Raw genomic sequence first — 24,476 nt, forward strand, 5'->3', positions numbered from 1 at the left:
CACGAGAAAGGGACAGGGCGGACCTTAAAACGCAGTTATCAGAAAAGGTCCGCTCTCTGTATTTCAGATATCTTTATGTTTTAAAGGAAATTTTTGGACAGGGTTTATTTTCGTAGCTTAAAAACACGAGAAAGAGACAGGGCGGACCTTAAAACGCAGTTATCAGAAAAGGTCCGCCCTCTGTATTTCAGATATCTTCATGTTTTAAAGAGAAATTTTTGGACAGGGTTTATTTTCGTAGCTTAAAAACACGAGAAAGGGACAGGGCGGACCTTAAAACGCAGTTATCAGAAAAGGTCCGCCCTCTGTATTTCAGATATCTTTATGTTTTAAAGGAAAATTTTTGGACAGGGTTTATTTTCGTAGCTTAAAAACACGAGAAAGGGACATAACCTAAAACGCAGTTATCAGATTTCAGATTTCTTAATGCTTTAAAGGGAATTTTTTGGACAGGGTTTATTTTCGTAGCTTAAAAACACGAGAAAGGGACAGGACGGACCTTAAAACGCAGTTATCAGAAAAGGTCCGCCCTTTAAATTTCAGATATCTTCATGTCATAAAGAGAAATTTTTGGACCTTAAAACGCAGTTATCAGAAAAGGTCCGCCCTCTGCATGTATTTCAGATATCTTCATGTCATAAATAGAAATTTTTGGACAGGGTTTATTTTCGTAGCTTAAAAACACGAGAAAGAGACGGGGCGGACCTTAAAACGCAGTTATCAGAAAAGGTCCGCCCTCTGTATTTCAGATATCTTTATGTTTTAAATGGAAATCTTTGGAATAATTTTTCATTATTATCCGGAAAATCATGACGATTTTCTTCCATATCTTACACACTCCCAAGTCAGGGAGTACCTATTGTAAACTCTTTTTTGCATAACCATAAATTGTCAATTATCTGACGAGAAATGACTATGAAGTTGAAACATAATTAACAACAATTAATACTTAGTTTAAAACAGTTTTTAAAAATATTATACTCATGATTTTACACGTTATAATTTAAAAATTATTTTACTGAACTAATACAAAAAAAAGAACATCTCATTTCCCCATGTGCGTTTTCTAACACAATCACAAATAGATCGGCCGCTGCTGTGGCCGATGATGAAAAGAAATCAGTTATAGAAAAATCTAACGTTAACCAAGTATCTACAACGAAGTTTTTGATACGTCATGATATTAAAAGACCATTTCTATTTAATTTATTTAAAAAAAATTGTATGCGTTTTAAGTTTCTCTTTAATATGTATTGGTTGAAAAAATTCTCCCTATAGCTCGTAAAGCAGTGGAAAGGGAGAAAAAAACCTGTACTGAAGCAGTATTTCTCTGGTGGAAAATCAAGTCGGGGTTGTTTGTTAGATGCTAACGGGAAATTCTAGTATGCCAGGCTTCTGAAATTGGGGTGTCTTTAAACTCAAGCTGGGGGGAAAAATGTAGGATATATATGTACAATACCGGTATCCTTTAATATTTTTTATTTTTTTGACACGTATCCGCGTGATTTTACTACCCCCCCCGCCAAAAAAAAAAAACTTTAGGAGGAGCGTATAAAATGTTCAGATTTTTATTGAAAGCGAGAGACATAAGTATAAATATATTATTAATGCACATAAATTTTATATGAGCGACATGTATATTAAATATGAATAATAATGGCATTTATAAATCCAGCAATCTATCGACTTTAGTTTGATTTCGCCAAGTAATGCACATTTACCTTGTCCTGGAGTAATATTTATTGGGCCGCATTTCATTTCCGGAATTTAGAAAAAAAATTAACTTTTCATTTCCGACAGTTTTTACATTTTAAAAGTTTTTATCTCCGACATTTGTCAAATTTATGTCAGTATTTTTTTCGGCAATGAAAAAAAGTCATACTTCCGTCATAAATAATATTATATAATACATATATACAATACCCTGTTAAAAATCTATTTCCATCTTTGTTATATATGTTAACCTTAAAGTGCCATAAAGGTATCTTTTAAAAAATCCAAAAATGTGAAGAAAAAAAATAATAAATGAAAATAAAAATGTCGGATTCCGAAATAATAACAAAAATTGTCGGAAAACGCAATGCAAAATTCAGGAAATGAAATGCAGAGATCTAGAAGATATAATTATTAGCCTTTGAATAGGTAAGAAACGGTGTTAACTTATAAAAACACAGGGGATATGGTACTTAAGGTTTTCTCAAACGAGACAATTATAGACTAACCCCTAATTGCCCAATCCGCAGGCATGTTGTTTTTACAATAACGGGTGTAAGGTAGAAGACCGTGACATAAACCCCTGTCACAGTGACCCCCCACTTATTGACAACAATATTAAACGTAAAGAATGACAGATTTTTTTATTAATACTATAAAGAAATATATTTTGAATGATGTGATTTTTTTTTTGCGAGTGGAAGTCGGACGTTTATCGTGTACTTATTGGAAAGAGAGTGTAACTGAATGATTTGTGTTGGACTTACGAATATTCATCTGTTCATTGCATACTGATTAATCTGCCAGTAAACAGGTGGTGAAGGTAAATGTATGTACATTTGTATTCTTAATATTATTTTTAAATGATAATGTTGATACCAGTGTATATAAACGACAAAATAAGCCTGTCCCATCTTCCCGACAGGAAACTCGATCAATAAATCTATACATTTCTTTAATAAATATATTATCATGATTATTTATGTAATAATTTCTTACTTATTGTTTACTACATTCTCTTGGAGGAAACACTAGCTATTAATACGACTTTATATCCTCAATTAATTTTAAAACAGTAGTTCTTCAATTAATATCGAATGAACACAGGCATACAATTTGTATAATAGGCCGAGGGCGGACCTTTTCTTATAGAGCCAGGCGGACCTAATATGTTACCGTATTTGGTCCGGCCGGACCTTTAAACGAGGCGGACCAAATATTATGCGACAACGGACATAACTATTACTACATACCCTCCCACTTTTCAAGCGGGGGATATAATAAACGTGAAATATACATCACAGGAATGGGTACATTGGAAACTTTCTAAAATACCTTCTCAAACGCATTGGCCTCGGAAGCAAATTGAAAGTGGGGGGGGGGGGGGCTAAGTGCAAAGAAATTTTTTTATACATTCAAAAACTCTGACAAGCTTAAAAAAAGGGGAAATACGAGGGGTTATCAAAAAGTTCGTGGACTGAGGCTATAAAATTAATACTGCGTAATCTGTGCTTTCAAAATTTATAAGGAACATAAAACAACAAAAAATAGAGAAATGTTGAAATTTTTAGCTTCATACGTTCATTATTTGCCAAAATATGATAAAATAAAAACGACATTATACGATCACCCGGCGCTGTCGTCATTTAATTTTATGTCCCAAAACGTCATATTTTCAAAGTCCAATTCTTCTTCCTCATGTACACTTATCTTGATGAAGTTTCCTGGAGTTGAATAAGGACTTGAATAAGGACTTAAACTCGTCTTGTTTGTATGCATATACAATGTCATAGAAGGCTGCTTTCAATGCATATAATATTGCATAAGGATTTATACATTGGGAGAGATCCTTGCTTGATTGTGCCAAGCACAGTTTGCTTTTCAAGTTCAATATCTACATGTACCACAAATAACCAACGTCATTTTATGACGTGATTAACTTTTCATATCTGTAGTACAAATCGACAGAACCTGCTCATTCTTTTTCTCTCAGAATCTATTTTGGCATTAAAACAAGTCCTCTGGATGCATTTTATTTCCCTGTAGCCAAATTAAACATTTTCTAGGTGTATAACAGTTTTTTTAAGCGAAAAACTTTATAGAATATTGGAAAAAGAACCCCCTCCCCCTTTTGACGTCATTTTAAAGCCCTAATTGTTTTGACATTCCATACAAAATGTCCAATAAAATTTTATACAACTCACCGAATGATGTAAAAATTGCAAATTTTACGGACTAATACCGTCCCATGAAAAACTTGAATTAATTATATTATTTGATGTCAGATGTTCATAACAAAGGAGTTTTCCACAGTAATACCGAGGGCTTAAAACGTCATTTTCGAGGTTGCGCCGCCTAGACAAACCATTGCTTACAAAAACATTATTAATTTTTTTTTAATTTAAATTTTTGATTTGTGTTTTTTTTCTATAGATAGAAAAGATGACGCTAACTAAATATTTTAAAATTCATTACTATACCTAAAGCGGTTTTAATTTTATTGTGCCAGTCCACGAACCTTTTGATAACCCCTCGTATCCTTTTCCAAAACACAAATATCCTATTTCGTGTGGGGGAAAGGGGGGGGGAGAGATAGGTTCGAACTTCAGTAACAAAATTTTTCTCCAAACACCAACACTTTCCTCTTTTTTAATCTATACTGCGACTTGTCAGTGGAAAGTGGGGGGGGGGGGGAGTGAGGCTAAACCTACGCAGCAATGCTCAATGTCTATACTAAGTATATATTTGTAAAAAAGCCACCCCCCGGTTCCGACACCTATGCTCAAAGGTACGAGTCGAACCTGGACCTGGACAACAGACAAGAGAATTTTTAAAAAGCTAATTGTAGGTAAAATGTGGAATTTTCACGGGGGGTTTGCTCTCTCTTTCTATCTGCTTTTACTAGTAATCATTAATTATTTATGTATAGAAATTTAATTCACATTAAATTTTATTTTCATTATCATTGTACCACAGAATCAAACTCTTTTATTATACCCCTCGCAACAAGTTGCGTGAGGTATAATGTTTTGGACCCATCAGTCAGTCCTTTTTTTTTTTTGGTCAGCGCAACTTCTTATAAACCACTGCACAGAGTTTTGTCGAACTTTCGAGATATTTATAGGAGTCAATGTGTGTCTAGTTTGCACAACACCAGGAAATTCCGAATTCATTTTTTCGGGAATTTCCGCACTTTTACATTTAGATTTTGGCCATGTCTTGATTATAAAGATGAGCAGTTTGTCAGCGCAATTCCTCATAAACCGCTGCACACAATTTCGTCAAACTTTGCAGATATTTAGGACACAATGTGCATAGATGTGCATATAACAAGGAAATTACGATTCCTTTATTTTTTTATGGGAATTTCAGCACTTCGACTCTTGGGGGAGCGTGGGGTATGTTTTCATTCATTGTGCATAAAATTATAAATAACTTTAAATCAAATTATATTAGGTCTAATAAAGCAAATACACAGTATTTATTTAATAATAATTAATCATAAAGATATCAATCTGTTTCAGACGTTTTTCTTAAATTATTTTTATGAGAGTGTTAATATGCATGTTTTATTACCCCCCCCCCCCCCCTCCTATCACAGGAAAATATCTTCAAAAGGTGAATGATTCGTAATAATGCATGCTTTATTATAAATTAAATGAAGTTAAATCATGTAATCATAAATTCTATTTGCAACATTTACAGACAAGAGTAATGTTTAGTTTTGAAAAAATTACTTGCATTTTTTTCAATCAACCCCACTGAGCTTTCAACCTTTGATATTTTCCCTGACCAAATAAAATGATCGGCATGGGCCACGTGTGTCCAAGCATCTTTTACTGTTGAGTTAGCAATGGATTACATGACTTCTGAGATGCATTTTTCAATAAAAGTAAAATAGGATAAATCTTTCGACATTTGCACATCCCTGTAACAAGAGCAGTATATTCAGGTAAATGTTTTATCACTGCGTTTGACGCGTTTTCTCGACCTGCATGGATTGTTGCTATACATGAATGTATTCTGTGTTAGTGTATTTTCTATATTGCAGCAAATGCATTCAAAAATAATTTAATTCTCGGTTTAGTTCTATTTTTTTGTTGAATTCTTACTTTTCAAACATGTATTTGGTCAGTCTATGGACTTCTAAAAACTATGCTATCGGAGATGTGTACATGTCGACAGCCAGGCTAGAAAATCACTCAAGTGAAACAATTCTACAAGGCTATATATAGCAGGTACGGGTGGCCAAAAATCTTCGATAAAATATGGCGGAATCGAAGAAATATGGCGGACAAGGGCGTACAGGAATGTAGTAAGTCGTACAAAGAATTCAAAACTAATGCCTTTTTAAGAGTTCATGTCAGCTTTAAGTAGTAAAAAGAAAGGAAGCAATTCTGAGATTAGAGAGCAATGGACAAAATAGTCTAACAAATGCAAAAAAATATCATTTAAACAATTAAGAAGTAAGTAAATGAAAATGAGTTCATAGAAAAAGTATAGACGAGTTTTTAGAAGTTAAATACATGTTATGTTATTTTAAGAGTTGTTGTAAAATGTGCTTTATAAATAATAATTAATTTCATTTCAACATGTAATGGTAACAATCCTCTGTTTAAACTAATGTCAAAATAACTCTATCTCACTTCTATTCTCAATGACCGTGTAGTGTAGGGCAGCCCCGCGAGATTCCCATCGGCATCGAAAGCAAGTTTTTTTGACTTGCCTAGATAACCGAGCGGTCTAGCGCGCTGTTCCTGCACTGCTAGGAAACAGATTCCGAAGGTCGAGAGAGTTGAACCCCGGTCTGGGGCGGAAGTGGGTTTAAAAAAAATATATATATATATATATATATATATATATATATATATATATATATATATATATATATATATATATATATATATATATATATATATATATAAAAAGCACTAAAATACCAACAACACTGTATATCCTAAATGTCGGATCTATCAAGTATATACAAGGTCACGATGGAAATTTATATAATGCACTAAAAATGACCAACGACACGAACAATAAAAATTGTCAAATTTTCGGGACGCCCTGTCCCTTCCTCAGGACAAAGAAAAAAAGTTAAAAAGTCATAAGAACAAAGGAAAAATAGAAACAAAAACAACTAGCACTACTACTAAGCTACTAAACACTAGATATTTACATACTTAATAAATTACATGTTGAATTCGAAATTTTTAAGAACAATAATAAAGAAAGAAATCCGGACCGCTATGAAATGCGTCCGGTATATCGGGTATACTCGGGTGAAGTGCGATTTACATAATTGAACGAATTAATTATGCTAATTAATTACGACAATCAGTAAATCGTACATTGTTTCATTCTCTCAAAATGGCGTAACTTTACTTAATAAAGAATAATCAAAGAAAAATAAGATGGCAGGGATATTTAAACATATGAATTATGATCCATTATAAATTTTGAAATATTTAAAGACTTAATACCGGGAAAAAATAATTAACAAAGGCGAAAGCAATACATAGCTATGTGGGTTGTTCGAGAGTTGGTGACGCAAATTGACTGTAGAGTTTACACTAAATTGAGAGAATAATCTTGTTTAGTATCGTCAGGAATTGGGTCTAGTTTACGTTCATTCTGGTGAAGTCATTTAGTTTGTTAATACCATTAGGGCGGAATGACTTCAATCTGTGCATCCAGAACTTTTCTTTGCTTTTTCTCTGAGCATCTGTCCATCTTGGGTTATGGTCAATCACCACTACTGTCATATCCTCCCATTTGTGACCCTCAAGGTTGAAATGTTCCCCAACGGGTTCATAGAGTTTTTTGGTCCTAATGGTCGAACGGTGGTTATTGACTCTCCTGCGGAGATCTCCTGTTTCACCAATATACTGTTTGGAGCAAACTTTGCAACTGATGAGATAAATGCAGTTGTCAGTATGACAGGACAAATTCCCTAGTATTTTGTATCTGCGGCCTGTAACGGGGCTGTTAAAACTGTCTGTGTCAGTACTGTGCTTACAAAGAAGACATCTTCTGTCAGAGCAAGTTTTAAAGCCCCCGTTAGGTAATGGGTTGTCCAGTCTGGTTCTTACTACCATGTCCTTCAGGTTCCTTGGGCGTCTGTATGCAGCCAATGGGGGTTCCTTAAAGACCTCTGCCATTCGTTTGTTTGAATGGAGAATTGGTAGGTTCTTTTGAAGGATACCGCTAAGGTTCTTAAGGACGGGATGGTATGTGGTTACCAGAGGGACCCTACCGCTATTGTCTTTCTCCTTGTAGCGTAATAGGTTTTGCCTGTCATGTCCTGCCATCTCATCAATAGCTGTTAATAATTAATTCGTTCAATTATGTAAATCGCACTTCACCCGAGTATACCCGATATACCGGACGCATTTCATAGCGGTCCGGATTTCTTTATTATTGTTCTTAAAAATTTCGAATTCAACATGTAATTTATTAAGTATGTAAATATCTAGTGTTTAGTAGCTTAGTAGTAGTGCTAGTTGTTTTTGTTTCTATTTTTCCTTTGTTCTTATGACTTTTTAACTTTTTTTTCTTTGTCCTGAGGAAGGGACAGGGCGTCCCGAAAATTTGACAATTTTTATTGTTCGTGTCGTTGGTCATTTTTAGTGCTTTATATATATATATATATATATATATATATATATATATATATATATATATATATATATATAAAAAAGGTAAAAAAGAAAACACAAAAATCCTCAGTTAAGCTTTAGCGCTTTCATTTTTCAATCTTCAGAAGCTTACAATAGTATCATAGTAACAGTGATTATGACGTCATGTTAAGCGGAACGTTAAATGTCTATTATGACGTCATAGATACAATATGACAAAAGTACGAGGAAATCACAAGTAATTTATAAAACACTATTAAGTTTTGGTTGAAAAATACTAGTAAAATGTTTTTCTTTTTCCCGTCTCTGGATATCAGTGGCACAACTGAGTTTATAGAAAGGGAAAATTTTGAATTGTTTTTTACCACACGCTTCCAGGTGCGAACTTAATTGAATTTGTCTGTATTCGGGTGTACTAATGTGTTGCTTATGTACACGTACACGGGCACGGAGAGTGTTGCCGGTTTCACCAATATAATATTCCTTGCATCCAGGACATGTGATGACATAAAAGCCAATTCGGGGAGAACCAGTAGAACAAACAAATGTTAGAATTGAGACAGCTAAGAACCGTGTGATAGGGGAAATACAGCTACTCAGGATGAGGGCAGAAAACAACCATAAAAAAGTTATGTCCATTGACCTAGAAATGGAACGCATACTGAAAACTAAAGCATATGGCAGAATATTAGAAATACTTCAAGATATGTGGAAATCTGAATGCCTAAAGGAGGAACAAATCTCATACAACAGATGGAGATATACAGAAACCTGGCTTTTGGATTATGAAAAGAATTACGGTAAGGAACTTACTAAACCCAAAAACACAAGACTACAGCAATTGTCCAACAGACAAGTTTCTAGGAAAAGTTACGCGTCCGCCGTTAGAAACAACTCAACGAATAATTCTACAGAAACTGTGGATCTTCCTATGGAAAATGCAACAAAAGCAATGAATACATTTTCGGGGAAACGAAAATATAAAAGGATGAATCAACAGGAGAACTCTAAACACATGAGTTACAGTTCTCGTTCAACCATTTCACAAAACCGACCATTTCCTAAGCAGCACAGAGACATACAGAATCGGGACAATAACGGTAAGCATAAAAATCACCGAGGAAATGGTACAAATAAACAACCACCAAACTTTTACAGAAACGAAAAAACAACATACATCGGAAGAGGGGTACACAAGTATTTTTTTAGGAGGAGGCAAAATGAACCAAGGTCAAAGATACAAAAATCAAATGCCACAATTATAAGTGACAGCAATGCCGGGGACACGTCCAAGAATGTAATTAAGATGGAACCAAAAATATTTAATCTTTCCCATAGACAACTAACGGATTCCGAAATCAAGTTACTGTCTAAGGGTCTAAAATACACACCTACGCCTCAAGTAAATAATCAAGAGCTTAAAACGGATATAAAAGCTTATACCCGGCGACTCAGGCTACGTGAATATTTTCATGACAGTGATACCAGTGAATCTGATTCCGAGTCTACAGACGCAAAAGAAACAGACCTTGTAAGAAACAAATCCAAGTTTAACCCAAAACGAGGAAGAAATAAAACTTTGGATGCTGTTTGCGACACATTGGAAAATATTCACTTCCCAAATAAACCCAGGACTATTAAACCAAACCTTTCTAAGGAAGAAGAAAAGGCTCTTAAAAACCTCAGCGATGACCCTACCATCATAATCAAAGAGGCCGATAAAGGAGGCGGAGTCGTCCTTATGAATAAGGATTTTTACAAAAGTAAAATTTTACAAATGTTGCAAGACAATAATTTTTATGAAAAATTGCGCAACTGTCATGAGAAGAAAACAATTACAAAAATAAAAAACTTAGTATATGGACCACTATCTGAGGGTTTAACAGATAAGGAAAAGGACTACCTGACAAACTTTGAATTCCGAGAGAGTCAATTCTATGGTTTACCTAAAGTGCACAAGTCTAAAATTATAAAGGATGCCATAAAAGAGCAAAATAGTATATGTATAACATGTGCTGATCCCGCTGATTTAAGCTTCAGACCAATTGTAGGAGGACCGAACTCTTCAACGCAAAGACTGAGTCATTTATTGGATATACTTTTAAAACCATATTGTCAAAAAGTACCCAGCTTTGTGAGAGACGATCTTGATTTTATAAATCATTTACCTACTCATGTCACCTCTAACACCAAACTTGTCACACTGGATGTTGTAAGTGTGTATACAAATATTCCTACAGAATTGGGATTGCTAGCTGTCAAATTCTGGACTGAAAATTATCCCGATGTTCTAAACAACAGGTTTCAGCGGGACTTCATCCTAGAGGCTCTAAAATTAGTTCTAGATAACAATACGTTTGAGTTTGCAGACCATCATTACCTCCAAATTAAGGGAACAGCAATGGGGACAAAAGTCGCACCTACCTATGCAACATTAACCCTTGGTTATCTAGAACATAAATTACATGATCAACTGTGTACGTTGTGGGGGATAGAATCTGCAAACAAAATACGGTCTAAATGGAAAAGATTTTTAGACGATTGTTTTATCTTATGGGAGGAGGATGTCGATAAACTAACGGGGTTTTATGATCTACTTAACCAAATGAATTCGGATATCAAATTCACGATGGAAACAGATGATTTGCAAATGCCATTCCTCGATGTTCTTGTAACAAAGGATAATACCAGCTTAAATACGGATATTTACTATAAACCAACCGACACACACCAATATCTGCATTTTGGATCAAGCCATCCCCATCACACTAAAACAGCTATACCATATAACCTCGCAAGAAGAATATGCACCATTGTGAGTAATACCAATATCAGGGATATTCGACTGGAGGAATTAAAATTGTATTTATTAAACCAAAAATATCCAGAACAACTTGTAGATAATGGTATAAAGAAAGCCAAGGAGTGCGATAGAAGTCAGTTACTTTTAAACATACGACGTGCGAATGACGTTGAAATAATTCCATTTGTGCACACGCATAACCCGAGAAATCAAAACGTGAGTTCAATTATTCATGAATTAAACAACGTACTTAGAGAGGACGAACAAACGAAAAACGTATACAAGAATTGTCGTTTTATCAACAGTAAACGCCAACCGAAAAACCTAAAGAGAATACTTTGTTCTTCCAAATTCAACGACCATACTTATACAGTCTCTAAGTGTAAGAACCCTCGATGCGGTACATGTGAATACATTACAGAAGGGACCAGCTATAATTTCAATGGACGTGAATTTAGAGTTAAAGAAAACATGTCATGCGATACAAAAAATGTCATTTATGTCATCACATGTCCTGGATGCAAGGAATATTATATTGGTGAAACCGGCAACACTCTCCGTGCCCGTGTACGTGTACATAAGCAACACATTAGTACACCCGAATACAGACAAATTCAATTAAGTTCGCACCTGGAAGCGTGTGGTAAAAAACAATTCAAAATTTTCCCTTTCTATAAACTCAGTTGTGCCACTGATATCCAGAGACGGGAAAAAGAAAAACATTTTATTAGTATTTTTCAACCAAAACTTAATAGTGTTTTATAAATCTATGACGTCATAATAGACATTTAACGTTCCGCTTAACATGACGTCATAATCACTGTTACTATGATACTATTGTAAGCTTCTGAAGATTGAAAAATGAAAGCGCTAAAGCTTAACTGAGGATTTTTGTGTTTTCTTTTTTACCTTTTTTTAAATATTGTTATCCGATTACTGAGACATTATTTAAATTTTGGATATATATATATATATATATATATATATATATATATATATATATATATATATATATATATATATGATCAAGAGTTTGGAAAATATGATCACATTTTACTCCAAAGGGCTTTCGCCATTCAGCTCTTCAGTGGAATTTGAATACATATATATAAGGGATGTACTATTTAAATCGATAAAGAAGTAGAAGTGAAATATTCAAGCTCAAAAGTCTATTAAACAATATATATTTTTGAGCAGATCAAATACGGACGTCTAAACCATCAGAGGTGGGATCAGGTGTGTGCTCCTTGCCACAATCGAAAAAAAATCCGTCAACAATTCAATGTGTAAATCAAACAATTTGCATTACAGGAAAAAGATACAGAGGATACATTTGTTAATGTTAAAGACATCATTGATGTAGAAGAAATGGATAATTTATAAAGATATTTTGTTAAAATTGAACAAGAATTATTATAGGCTTTTGATAGAGTATGACATGGATACTTATTAAGTCATGTTTTAGATACATTGGGCCGTTCCAAGTTTTTTCTCTGTTTAGCGTCCACTCATCTTTCAAAAACCTACCTACCTATTCACAAAAAAAAAAAACACAAGCCAAAACATAAAACACAAGCTTTAAAGTCATAAAAATGACGTCCTTCAAATGATTTGATCTAACTAAACTGCTTTAATAGAAGAAATATCTATTCTTTATCAAAAACAAAAGATTAATTGCTTACAATACATCCAATATCACTTTCTGTACAGAATTATTCGGAGAAATTTACAAAACTCAAAAATTTCGACTAAATTTATCAATATCAGGACTACTGTTGTTGTGTGTTTTTTCTCATAAGGGGTGTCAAAAACCAAGGCGCACGCGGATGCTAAACATAGAAAAAACTTGGAATGGCCTTGGGTATTGGACCTTCTTTCAAGAAGTCGATAAAGATTTTTTATGATATTTTAGTGGTGTATGTAATGAGTTTTGACATTGATTTATTTTACCTATCAAAAAATTTAGTCAGAAAACGTTTTCCATTTTTATATCACCTGATCATGAGTCACTCAGGTGACTTATTGCCATCCGTGTTTGTCCGTCGGCGTCCGTCGTCCGTCGTTCGTCGTGTGTTAACATTTGTATATTTTCAGCTTCTTCTCTGAAACAGTTAAACCAATTTCAACCAAATTTTGTATACATCATCTGTGGGTGAAGAGGAACAAAAATTGTGAATTTCATGGTCCATGCCCCCCTGGGGCCTGAGGGGTGGGGCCAAAACCACTAAAATTAATGCAATCTTTAAAAATCTTCTTCTTTACTCCTGGACATCAAGCAGTCAAACTGTTTGCATGATTGTAATCAGCAATGAGTCCTCTACCAAAATTGTGAAATTCATGGCCCTTGGGTCAGGGGTTCTAGTGCTAGGGCGGAGCTGAATAAGTAGGTAGTGAAAATGCATTATTTCTTTGAAAATCTTCTTCTCTGCTCCTGGGTATTATATAAACTAACTAAGTACATAGTTATGATGAGCAAGAGTGCCTCTACCAAAATTGTGAATTTTATGGCCCCAGGGTCAGGGGTTCTGGTGTTAGGGCGGGGCTCTATTGATTTAATCAATATATAGTGAAAATACATGAATTCTTTGAAAATCTTCTTCTCTGCTCCGGGGTATTAAACAAACTAAGTACATGTACATAGTTATGATGAGCAAAAGTGCCTCTGCCAAAATTGTGAATTTTATGGCCCCAGGGTCGGGGGTTCTTGTTTTAGGGTGGGGCTCTAATGATTATATAGTGAAATGCATGAATTCTTTGAAAATCTTCTTCTCTGCTCCTGGTTAATATACTAATGATCTAATTATATATTTAAGGTCAGAATTTATTTTATTTTCAGTTTTGAAAAAAAAATCTGTGCCACAAACCCTCCGCTCAAGGTTTTGAATTTTCAGAAAAAAAAATCTTTCCGATGTCAAATTTGAGTCGGGATCGAGATTTCAAATTTACGAACTCGCACTTCCGGTTTTACGATGAAACGGCAATCGGCAATCCTCGGCTGACTCCGCTACGCTCCATTCAAATCTCGGATGTGATAGGTGGAGGAATACGCATCAGATCGCTACATTTCTCCCCCGGAAACTGCCTTGTCACTCATTTCATATTTCGCTCTGCCTTAAGTTCTTAGAGAAGGTTTCTTTATTAGTGTAATTCCTCGTGTTAATTACAACCAAATGTTAATATTCTTTGAAAGCAAGAACACAGTGTTAGGCGTGCATCAAAGTAACTCGGATTTAAAAAGTATAATATTTGAATGAAATTCAAATAAGATCACATGACTGAATAAGCAAGATGGAAGATCACCGTTGACGTACGAGGTTATGTGCGAGGTACGAGTCATCCGAGGAACTCCGATTGATGAAACGGCGGGTGGATCTGAGAAGCTTGGTTTAGTGTAAAATTCATCGATAAGAGTGCCATTTAAAACGTTTCACCCGTTCAAAGGACAAATTAAATGCTGACGACTTTGTTGCACAATGACATGCTGGTGAGATAATTATGTATTCGTTTCAAAAGTATCTGTCTGTAAATTATTTTCCTCCCCCAGGTTTTAAATTGCCCGTGGTAGCTATTGCATATTGCCAGCGACATTGTTTAGGTTTCTGTTATAGCTTACAGTCTAAGCATCATTCATCAGAAAAGGGTTGCTTATGCATCAGATGTAATGAATAAAACTATGGGAGAAGTCCATCTGAGGAAGAAATAAACAATAATCTGAAGAAATAAAAAAAATTCAACTATTAAAATGCAAGAATATACAAATATATACAGGCATGTAGTATCGTTTGTAATAGCCAGAAAAATTATTTCACACTTAATTGAAAAAATGTTGACCCTACTCCCCAATACGCTCTGTCTGTTTTATGATAGGAATTATAATTTTAGGCATCAAGTATATTTTAGAACAATGTCTACAGTCTACACATTCACCTAACACATATTCAAAAAATGAAGATATATTGAAAGACTTTTAAAGAATTGATTTTTTAAAATATATTTTGATCAACATCACAAAATTTATATAACTGGCCCAAACTGGCAGATGATGAAATGTTCTACTTTCCTGTTTGTAAGCATTATGTGTCCAGTGGTAAGGAGCCTCTTAGGATAGCATAAAAAAAGAATGTAGAAATGTTAATAATTGATTTATCAAAATTTTTTTTTATTTCCTTCTCCTTCGGGACTTTTTTATTCTCATGTTCATAACTAAACCTAAACATAAAAAAATGCTGGCCTTATAATGAAGAAAGGGGCCTCTTTCAAAATAGACAATTTCAGGGCCGGTGGGTCAGGGGTACCAGGGGGGTACTTTGACTAAAAATAAATTAATGCTTTAAAATCTGCCCTTTGATAAGCAATGGTGCCTCTTTCAAAATTTGTGAATTTCATGGCTTTTGGATTAAAACACGAACCAACAATCGCTGGAAAGTTGTTACATGATACTCAGGTGACTTATAAGGCCCGTGGGCCTCTTGTCTTCTTTGTTATATGTTTTATCAGCATATCCTTTTTATCATGCAAATAAATGTAATTCAAGTATATTAATATCAATGTCACAAAAGTTGCTTTAATGTTTCAAGATGCTGATGGTGCAACTATGGTGGTATCACATACAAATTCTGTTAAACGTTTTTGAATTAAATGGGCATGTATTAAGTGTTAGAATTGATGTTCAAAAGTCTGATAAAAGTGTACATAGGTTCAGGTTGTTTATCCAATCATGTCAAAAAGAACATTTAAATTTATAAAAATACTTGTTATATATGAAAAGGAATGTTAAATCTTTGAATTGAAAAGATGGAAACAAAGATAATGAACAGTTATACTTTGTTAAATTTATGTCCAAATGAGCTAAAAATACTGTACAAAAAGAATATACAAACTTCATATTGAACTTTGATGCACACTATTAAAAATATCCTTTCTGTTAATTATAGAAATCAAATAAAAATACTTTATAAAATTTTATTCCTCCATAATCCAAGATTCATGGGTATATAGTTTTTTCCTGTAAATTTTTCTGTTAATCTATTTAGCAGTTTGTCTGCAAAAACTTTAACCTTGCTTATATTTTTTGACTGGGTAGGGGCTATGGCTTTCATTTTACACACGTGTCTTCATTGTGACAAGATCTTTCTTTAGGTACCACCAAATTTGACATCTTGAATTTGGAATTTGGCCCTCTTTTACAAAAGAAATACCAAACTTTATCCTTGACCATAACCTTTGATTAAAGTGAAAAACCATCCTCTTGATATATCAGCAACTTTGACCTTTTGATATTGACAGAGCTGTTTGACTTGCATTTGAAAAACTTAAACTTCCGCCATAGTCTGCCATTGATCAGTGTTCCACTGACACATTTTGAAATTTTTTAGAAATCTTAATGAAAAATCAGATGTAAGAATACTTTATATTTAGAACTGGACGGAATGTTTTTCTTAAATTACTTGTCGAAAAAATGAAACATAAAGAATTTAATACGTTTTCTGCAAATTTCTTTTTGTACCTGTGCAGACTAAGTATTTACAAAAAAGGCAAATGTTCATTAAAAGTCAATAAATGTTGAAAACTTCATATGTATCTCTTATTTCATATAATCATTATCAATTGTGTGTCAAAGAAAACAGATAGGATGTGATTCACAATCAGTTTTACTGAGTATACAAAATTTTCCATCAAAGGAAACAGAGGGATGTTGTTATGTATTTTGTGAATTATTTCTTGTTCTTAGACTGACTTTTTATTTATTTTATTTTATTTTTTATTTTTTGCATGCGAAAATAGAGAGTTATTAATTACCATGAAGATAGGAAAATTTGCAATTAAAATTTTGAGTTAAAAAAGCCAATGATTTATTTAAAAATAACTGAAAGATTACTGAACGGCCACTGAAATGTACGTACCTACCACGTGAAAGGGTCTTTTTAGAGGGCAAAAATTCAGTAACCATTAGTAGTATTGTAGAGTAGGATTTCCTACATAGCCAGCTTTCCCCCCGAAAATCGTACTCTAGAGTAGGATTTCCCACCTAGGGGAAACATCAGAGGCAAATTCCCCACTCTTTTCTTCTCAGAGTAGGATTTCCCCCGTCGTTAAAGAGTCTTTATCAACTACACTCGCAATATTTTTGTGTAAAAAAGATAAACGACAAACTGATTTCTGAAAGGTAAATGAGTGTTTTTCGATCCCTATTGTAAAAATTTTCTGGGTATGTATTTCAAATCATGGAATCTCAACCAAAATATATAGCTTTCAAATATATATCTTCAACTTAAATGAAAATATTCTCGAAATATGATGAAACAAGGAAAAAAAATGGATGTCTGGATTAGTATACATTTTTGGATCTATTTTGGTTGGACCTATGTAATTATATAAATAAACTTTCTAAAATATTAAGAAATTGTAAACTTTCTATGATATTCAAATTTCCACCTTTCTGTAACCATCTTTATTAATCTATACAATTTGTTGTCATATTAAATCTCCTTAAATCCCATTTTTGTGAAACTTAATGAAAAATTAAAAATTGTGCGATTAAAATTGTTTATTCTAATTAAATTAGGACTTAAGATCAAAGCAATATTCTCTTTCTCTTTAATGTTTGTACGAGAAAGTTTAAGTATGGAATGAAAATTACAAAAGTTTTAAAATAATAATTTTTTTTGGACTTGGGTGAAACTATGAACATATCTCTAGATGTCTTTCTGTCAATAATTATATTTTGCTAAGTAAAACACTTAAAAGGATGATAGGTTAGCTGCATAGTATTATCAGTGTTGAAAAAAATCGTGAACAAGGACAGTAGCCAAGAAATATCGGATTTAAAATTTTCATGTTTATTTTTCGTATACGTATGTTCAATACATCCGGTCACCATTTGAAGAAGGGACACTTGTTGCAATGTGTAAACTATTCCTCCTCAAAAATAAGTAGAACAATTATATTGCATTTGGTGGAAGTTTGGCTATGGGGGGAATCGCAATCTGTAGCTGCTACACAGAGTTGGATCCCCCCCCCCCGGAAAATGGCTCTGGTGTTGGATTTCCGTAGGGGAAATCCTACTCTAGAGCCAGTTTTCCGGGGGGAAAGTCTACTCTAGAGCCAGTTTTCCGGGGGGAAAGACCTAGAGGAAAGCCTATTCTACAAAACTAGTGATTTCGGTGACTTAAAACACGTAAACGACGCGAAAATTAAAGTTTAATTTTCTCATATTGTTTTGTTTTTTAAAGAAAGATTAATGAAGCATGTACCTGTACTGTTTATTAAACTATGAATTATTGCAATCTTTTAATAATTTAATTTATTTTTAGTATTCCTTTTAATACACGTATCTCAATTTTTAAAGAGGGAAATTTCTTTATCAAAAATGATCAATAAAGCAGTGCAGGTAGATTATTTCATCGTTGACTGGTAGAAAATGTGGCGGTTGTTGTCTTTCGTGGCAATTTTTCTACCGATAGCAACTTTTGAGGTAAATCATTTCTTGAAAAAATATTTTAAACAACAGAATATGAATTGTTTTTACCAATATGAAATTTTCTTTTTTTTTTTTTTTAGATTAATAATGAAGTATGTAACACTACTGCGTTAAGTTATGATTTTATAACATGTCGGGATCTTTTCGGAAAAGGAATAGACTTTAATGCATTGCCAACTGGAACATCATGTGAACTTACAGATAAAAGTGGAAAATTGATGAAATATGTGACATGCACGTCAAAAGGATGGTCAGATGCAGAAATCAACAGTAAGTTTTCAGATTGTTCACAGAAACATCAAATTGGGTGTATTAAATCATAAAGTATATTATTCATAATTCTATTAAATCTAATATCCTTTGGTTTAAAGATGTACATGAGGGAAACAAATCCCACGTTAGCAGAAATGGCAGACAGAAACGCTTTCTTGGGTTTTTTCGTAGGATTTTCCACGCCATTGGATGTTTTTTCTTTGGCTGTCATCGTCGGCCACGTAAGTCATTTGCCTTGTCCGACTAGATCATCAAATCATCTAAAAATTAAATGCATGAATCTTAGCTCTTTAAATATAGGAGACAAAACACCTCCATCTATGGCTGGAGTTTGTAATGGAGATATACACAAAAATGCTGACAAATATCAAGTTAATACCCAAGTCTGGTGGCCTGAACACCCTGCAAGTGATGATTTTGACGGAAGTGTCTCGTATGTAATTTGACGTTAAAAGCAGTATTAGCAAGACTGAATTTTCTGTTAATAAGATGAGTTAATTTTTTTGAGAAATCATTGTAAATTTTTTCATTGATAGGTATTTTTAATTAGTTTGTAATTGTGTTTAAAATGAATTTATTTTGATTTTAGTACAAGAATGCGCCGTGGATATCCACCTGGCCATTATTTCTCGGGGGAAACGGAAATTGCCTATACAGCACAAGATCGATCTGGAAACATGAACTCTTGTTCTTTTCGTGTTATAGTAAAGGGTTCGTATGATGTTTAAGTTCTTACAGAGTACATTTCATAAAGCAAGACTTTGAATAAAAGTATTAACATCTTTAAATTATTTCAATTTCTTTTCTACGCAGTTATTCGATGTCCTACAATTCCCCATGTACAAGATGGTTATTATATATGTCATCCTAGCGAAGACATGATTTATGGGGCTGTTTGCAGATTCGGCTGCTACGCTGGACACGAACTATCGGGAGGAAATAAAGAAATTGCGTGTACAAAGTCAGGAACGTGGTCTGGAATGATTCCTCATTGCCAAAGTAATATTTCTTGAAAATTGATATTTAGTAAAATCTTTAATTCAATATATGTTGTGGTCAATGTTCGTGGACAAGCAAAATTTTATTTATTCTTAAGGACGTCATTTCCGGGTTCCTTGTTTAAACAATAATGTGTGTACCACATAAACGTGCGTAGGGGGAGTAAATTCGTGGGTAAGGGTGACCCATGAAATTGGATACTTTGTTCTACAATAGGATTGTATGCTGAATGTTGGTAAAATAAACTAAATAAAAGATATGTGATTATTATGGTTTGTAGAGATAAAATGCCCACGTTTCACACCATCTACAAATTCCTTACGTTATACATGTACTGATGAATTCAACTTTAGAAGTATATGCACATATAGTTGCCCAGAAGGGTATGATATTACAAATGGGATGTCACGTGTGCGCGTTTGTACACAATATAAAACATGGAGGGGCAGCCAACCTAAATGCACAGGTATGTTTATTTCCTTTAATGAAAGTATGAAAATTGTGAGCAATTCATAAACTGAACCATATATTTTATATTGTTATATAGTTATACGTATAACTTTGATTTGCATTACGTTTTCTATTTGGTTTAAATGACAGATACTGAACCCCCAAAGTTTTCAATGTGTCCTGGAACTGTTTATGCTTATTCGGCAAGAAATTCCTTAGAAGGCCAAGGCATATGGACAGAACCTACTGCAAAGGATAATCACGATAAGGTTATCAAAGTTAAAAGATCAGGAAAAATATTCCCTGGCAAAACAATATCTGCAGGTACTTACACAATAAGTTACAATGCAGAGGATTCGACAGGAAACAAGGCTTATCCATGCATTACAAAAATTGTTATGAAAGGTGAATAAAACACTCTTTTTATCAAAGATAAAAATCAGAAAAAAAGTATTTTCTTTATTATTAATGTTTACTTTTTATTTCTTTATTGATAGTTATCAGATGTCCAAATATTTATCCAACCCCATTCCAGAATGTACTGTGCCCTTCGGGAACAAAGTATGGAAGCTCTTGTCATTTTTCATGTGACATGGGGACCACAATTAATGGAACAAACAATGTTGTTTGTGAGAGAAAAAATGGCAAGCCTTATGGGTATTGGACATGGGGAAGTAATCAACCTTACTGTGAGGGTAGGAATTTCCTGAATGTTTGGTTTTAAACACGGTATAAATGCAACTGTTTAACCTTTAGGTACCACAATCTCGACTGAGCTGCCCAGTGTAAATGACCCGTTATTATGTATTGGAATAGACTAATGTAGAACAATGAGAAATGTACTATTTTATTGATATGAGTTCTTTATTTTTTGGCAACCCTCTGTAGAAAAGGAATATAGAAGTTGATGGCATAGCTGTTAAAAGAAATTTGAAATTTTGTCTTAATGTAGTTTTTTTGGAATGATAATTTGAGCGAGAGTGTGTATATGTGTGTGCATGATTCTCTTTGGATTTATAAAGGAAGCCTAGCTCACCTACATTTCAATTAAGATTTTCTCATGTATAATTTTAAATCCTTTTACTTCATTTAGTTATACAAAAATGTGCAAAAACACCAAACGTTCCAGACCATGGTGCATTAGCATGTGATAATTGGCTTGGAGGACAGTTTTGTCAAATGCTATGCAGAAGCGGTTATGATGTTTCGCCTGGTAGGGACTTTGAAGAAATGTTAGTGTGTGGAGAAAGCGGCGAGTGGCTACCAAAGTCTGCACTTCCCCTTCCACCTTGTTCAAGTATGTAAACAAACATTTTAGGCCCAAACTACTAATCTTTTCATATGTCTTCTTCTGAAAATAAATCTTTTCATTTTCAAGGGAATAGATTTTCAAGAGGTGGCTATTTAAGGATGTCCGCTAACTATTACTTTGATGGTGACTGTACTGAACCAAAGACCATTGAGGAAATTAAAAAGAAGTTCATTCAGACACTTAACTCATCAACACTTTATGAATCCGCATGTTCACTTTCAGGAGACAAATGCAGTGTTGAAAATGTTCAGGTAGCTAAAAATGACATTGGATTCTGCTTTTTGTAGTTTGTTTTTGTTTTTATTTTAGGTTAATGATGGCTCTTTTAACTACTGTGTTTCTAGGTACGATGTGATAATAATACAAGACGAAAGCGATCTTTGGAGATGATGATTAACTTTGATGTAGCATTTAAAGTTAATAACATTTCAATAGAATCTTTGAGTCGACTGCAACAAAACCTAATGTCATCTTTGAAAGAGTCTCAAATGAAAGGGGAGCTTGATATTTTTCTGAATTCCACCGGTGTTATGCGCATGCAAAGCATAGATCATGGAAAAATCCAACTTCTGTGCCCAACTGGAACTATTGCATCATACCATACATGGTCCTGTCGTAAGTTTATAAAAAAAAAAAATGACAATGCAATAATGTTAGTAAAACGTAAGCGTTTTCATTATTTTCTTCAGACGTTTATATTATATATATATATATATATATATATATATATATATATATATATATATATATATATATATATATATCTTCTGATAAATTATTCAATATTACCAGTGGAATGCAGTCCCGGAACGTTCTACGACAATGCCACACAAACATGTCCGCAGTGTAAAAAAGGATTTTTTCAAGATAAAGAAGGTCAGAATTCCTGCATTAAGTGCCCAAGCAATAGAAAAACTAAGTCAATAGGATCAAAAAGCATCAACGAGTGCACTGGTAAAACTTAGCATCTTTTTTCATATATATTTAGCAATTCATTTTTACTTAGCATGCTTACCAATTTCATTTTTCACTTAATACTTTTTTTGGTTAAAACAGATGCTTGCGAGCCTGGAAGTTTTTCCTCAGATGGAACCCCACCGTGTTCTTTATGTCCCGTTGGTACATACTCCTCCATATTTGGAGCTACTGTTTGCATTTCTTGTCCCTATTCTCTTTCAACTGAAAATGAGGGTGCGGATGATGTCTCACAATGTAAAGGTATTGACATTGTTGTTTAACATACACTTAGGCATATATAAACAATTATGCTTTATAAATAAAATTTTTTAAAAGCATTGTTTTATTTTGTTTTATTTTTTTTAGAATTTGATCTCTGGTTATCTGAAAATAGGAGTATGGCGTCTTTGGACTTTCAAGCAACCAACAACTACAAAAGTTTCATTTTTTCATTCTGGCTACAAAGAGACATCCAATCGTTATTTATTTATACTTTGACTGACATTAAGAATAGCACCAGAATACAAATCAGTATCAATAAAGAAAACATTTCACTGTTTACAATAAGGTTTGTTATTATCTTGTAATTGTAACTTCAAATTTGTTTTTTTTTTTGTGTGTGTGTAATTATTGTGTCTAAAATTATTACAATTTTATATTTTAAAAAGTTTCATTTCTACAGTAAATCCGAAAATATGTCGATTGCAATGGACAAAGAATGGCATTACCTTCTGATAAAAGCCGGTGATTCAGCTTTAGAAATGTACATTGACAATGACATAAAATATAGAGTGGATAATGGGTTCACGTTCATGGACAACGAAAGCTATGATGTGAAATTTCATGGTTTGTAAATCGAGACAAAACCACGAGAAATTGTTTATTCGATTAAGCATCAGATACTAGTAATTTATTCGTACGCAGGCTATGGATACGTTTATCTCTGTTGTGGAATAAAATTTTGTTTTAATGTTAAGTATTTTTATGCAATTTAGGCAAAGGAAAAGTCTCCCAGTTTAATATATGGTCAAATAACACCGAAAATACCAACCCTTCATTGTTAGAGAGTGTAAAGAAAAGATCCTGCTTTCTCCATAATGTTGGAGATATTCTTTCATGGAAACAATTCGAAAACACACATTTTGAGAGGACATTCAAACAAATTCCGAGTGAATGTGATGGTTAGCTTTATTTCTTTATAATTTTATGTATCTGACACATTTTTAATTTAACTTTAAGAATACGAGTCTTTATCACTATAAATAAATTAATTTGTAGATCTAGATAGTTGTAAATCTAATCCTTGTATTAACGGAGCCTGCCAGGACAAACTGGATGGATTTGAATGTCACTGTTTTTATGGTTTCTACGGCAAGACGTGCGATGGAAACATTGACGATTGTACAGACAATGCTTGTGATAATAATTCAACTTGTGTAGACGGGGCTTCAAATTACACTTGTGTGTGTTTGGATGGATTTAAGGGTGATCTTTGTGAAATAGCAATGGGTTTGTATTTGTTGTTTATACTTTATGCACAAATAGTAAATCTTTTATGCGGTTTATTAGTCTTTAGTAAGATGAGTTTTATCATTTGAGTTGATGGAAGCTGGGGAAAGTGGGGAGAGTGGACACCTTGTTCAGTTACGTGTGGAAATGGCACACAGCAACGAAAGAGGTTCTGCAATCATCCTGCACCAGATAACGGTGGTCAGCAGTGCCCAGAAAACGAATTTGATGTTAAACCTTGCATGATGGATGAGTGCACAGGTGAACTTTTAGAGTGTATTTCTGTGGATTTTATTTTTACAATATCATGTAACCCATTCTTGAAATTAAAATGTATTCCTT

The 24,476-nt window shown here is 33.6% G+C and overlaps 2 protein-coding genes across 2 annotated transcripts in view; both read left to right on the forward strand.

Annotated features, from left to right (window-relative positions):
• Nucleotides 1–8,952: 8,952 nt before the first annotated feature.
• On the forward strand, nucleotides 8,953–12,537 carry LOC134235179 (uncharacterized). The gene is made up of 3 exons (XM_062717281.1): nucleotides 8,953–10,114; nucleotides 10,238–11,370; nucleotides 12,466–12,537. Exons 1-3 carry the CDS (start codon nucleotides 8,953–8,955, stop codon nucleotides 12,535–12,537), a joined length of 2,367 nt encoding a protein of 788 aa, XP_062573265.1.
• Nucleotides 12,538–18,549: 6,012 nt separating this feature from the next.
• LOC134235178 (uncharacterized) overlaps nucleotides 18,550–24,476 on the forward strand; it is a gene marked incomplete at its 3' end in the record, with an annotated part of 11,750 nt that continues 5,823 nt past the window's right edge. Inside the window, exons 1-19 of the mRNA XM_062717280.1 lie at nucleotides 18,550–18,628; nucleotides 18,715–18,904; nucleotides 19,006–19,128; nucleotides 19,208–19,340; nucleotides 19,497–19,618; nucleotides 19,721–19,906; nucleotides 20,187–20,372; nucleotides 20,507–20,761; nucleotides 20,854–21,051; nucleotides 21,450–21,653; nucleotides 21,735–21,919; nucleotides 22,013–22,283; nucleotides 22,461–22,622; nucleotides 22,725–22,886; nucleotides 22,992–23,193; nucleotides 23,308–23,471; nucleotides 23,621–23,806; nucleotides 23,904–24,134; nucleotides 24,225–24,395. Of these exons, the coding sequence (XP_062573264.1) occupies nucleotides 18,575–18,628; nucleotides 18,715–18,904; nucleotides 19,006–19,128; nucleotides 19,208–19,340; nucleotides 19,497–19,618; nucleotides 19,721–19,906; nucleotides 20,187–20,372; nucleotides 20,507–20,761; nucleotides 20,854–21,051; nucleotides 21,450–21,653; nucleotides 21,735–21,919; nucleotides 22,013–22,283; nucleotides 22,461–22,622; nucleotides 22,725–22,886; nucleotides 22,992–23,193; nucleotides 23,308–23,471; nucleotides 23,621–23,806; nucleotides 23,904–24,134; nucleotides 24,225–24,395 (3,385 nt within the window). The remainder of the gene's footprint in view (nucleotides 18,629–18,714; nucleotides 18,905–19,005; nucleotides 19,129–19,207; nucleotides 19,341–19,496; nucleotides 19,619–19,720; nucleotides 19,907–20,186; nucleotides 20,373–20,506; nucleotides 20,762–20,853; nucleotides 21,052–21,449; nucleotides 21,654–21,734; nucleotides 21,920–22,012; nucleotides 22,284–22,460; nucleotides 22,623–22,724; nucleotides 22,887–22,991; nucleotides 23,194–23,307; nucleotides 23,472–23,620; nucleotides 23,807–23,903; nucleotides 24,135–24,224; nucleotides 24,396–24,476) is intronic.

The sequence above is a fragment of the Saccostrea cucullata genome, unplaced genomic scaffold, assembly GCF_032062105.1.
Source record: "Saccostrea cucullata isolate Sc308-1 unplaced genomic scaffold, CSIRO_AGI_Scuc_v1 ctg3501, whole genome shotgun sequence".
Taxonomy (NCBI): Eukaryota; Metazoa; Mollusca; class Bivalvia; order Ostreida; family Ostreidae; genus Saccostrea; species Saccostrea cuccullata.

Bases quoted from the DNA above. Each gene is read 5' to 3' on its own strand.
- LOC134235179 (XM_062717281.1), top strand. From the start codon at position 8,953: ATGAGGGCAGAAAACAACCATAAAAAAGTTATGTCCATTGACCTAGAA. The intron at 10,115-10,237 runs GTAAAATTTTAC...AGGGTTTAACAG, and splicing joins GAATAAGGATTTTTACAAAA to ATAAGGAAAAGGACTACCTG. The intron at 11,371-12,465 runs GTGAGTTCAATT...TTTGCATTACAG, and splicing joins ATAACCCGAGAAATCAAAAC to GAAAAAGATACAGAGGATAC.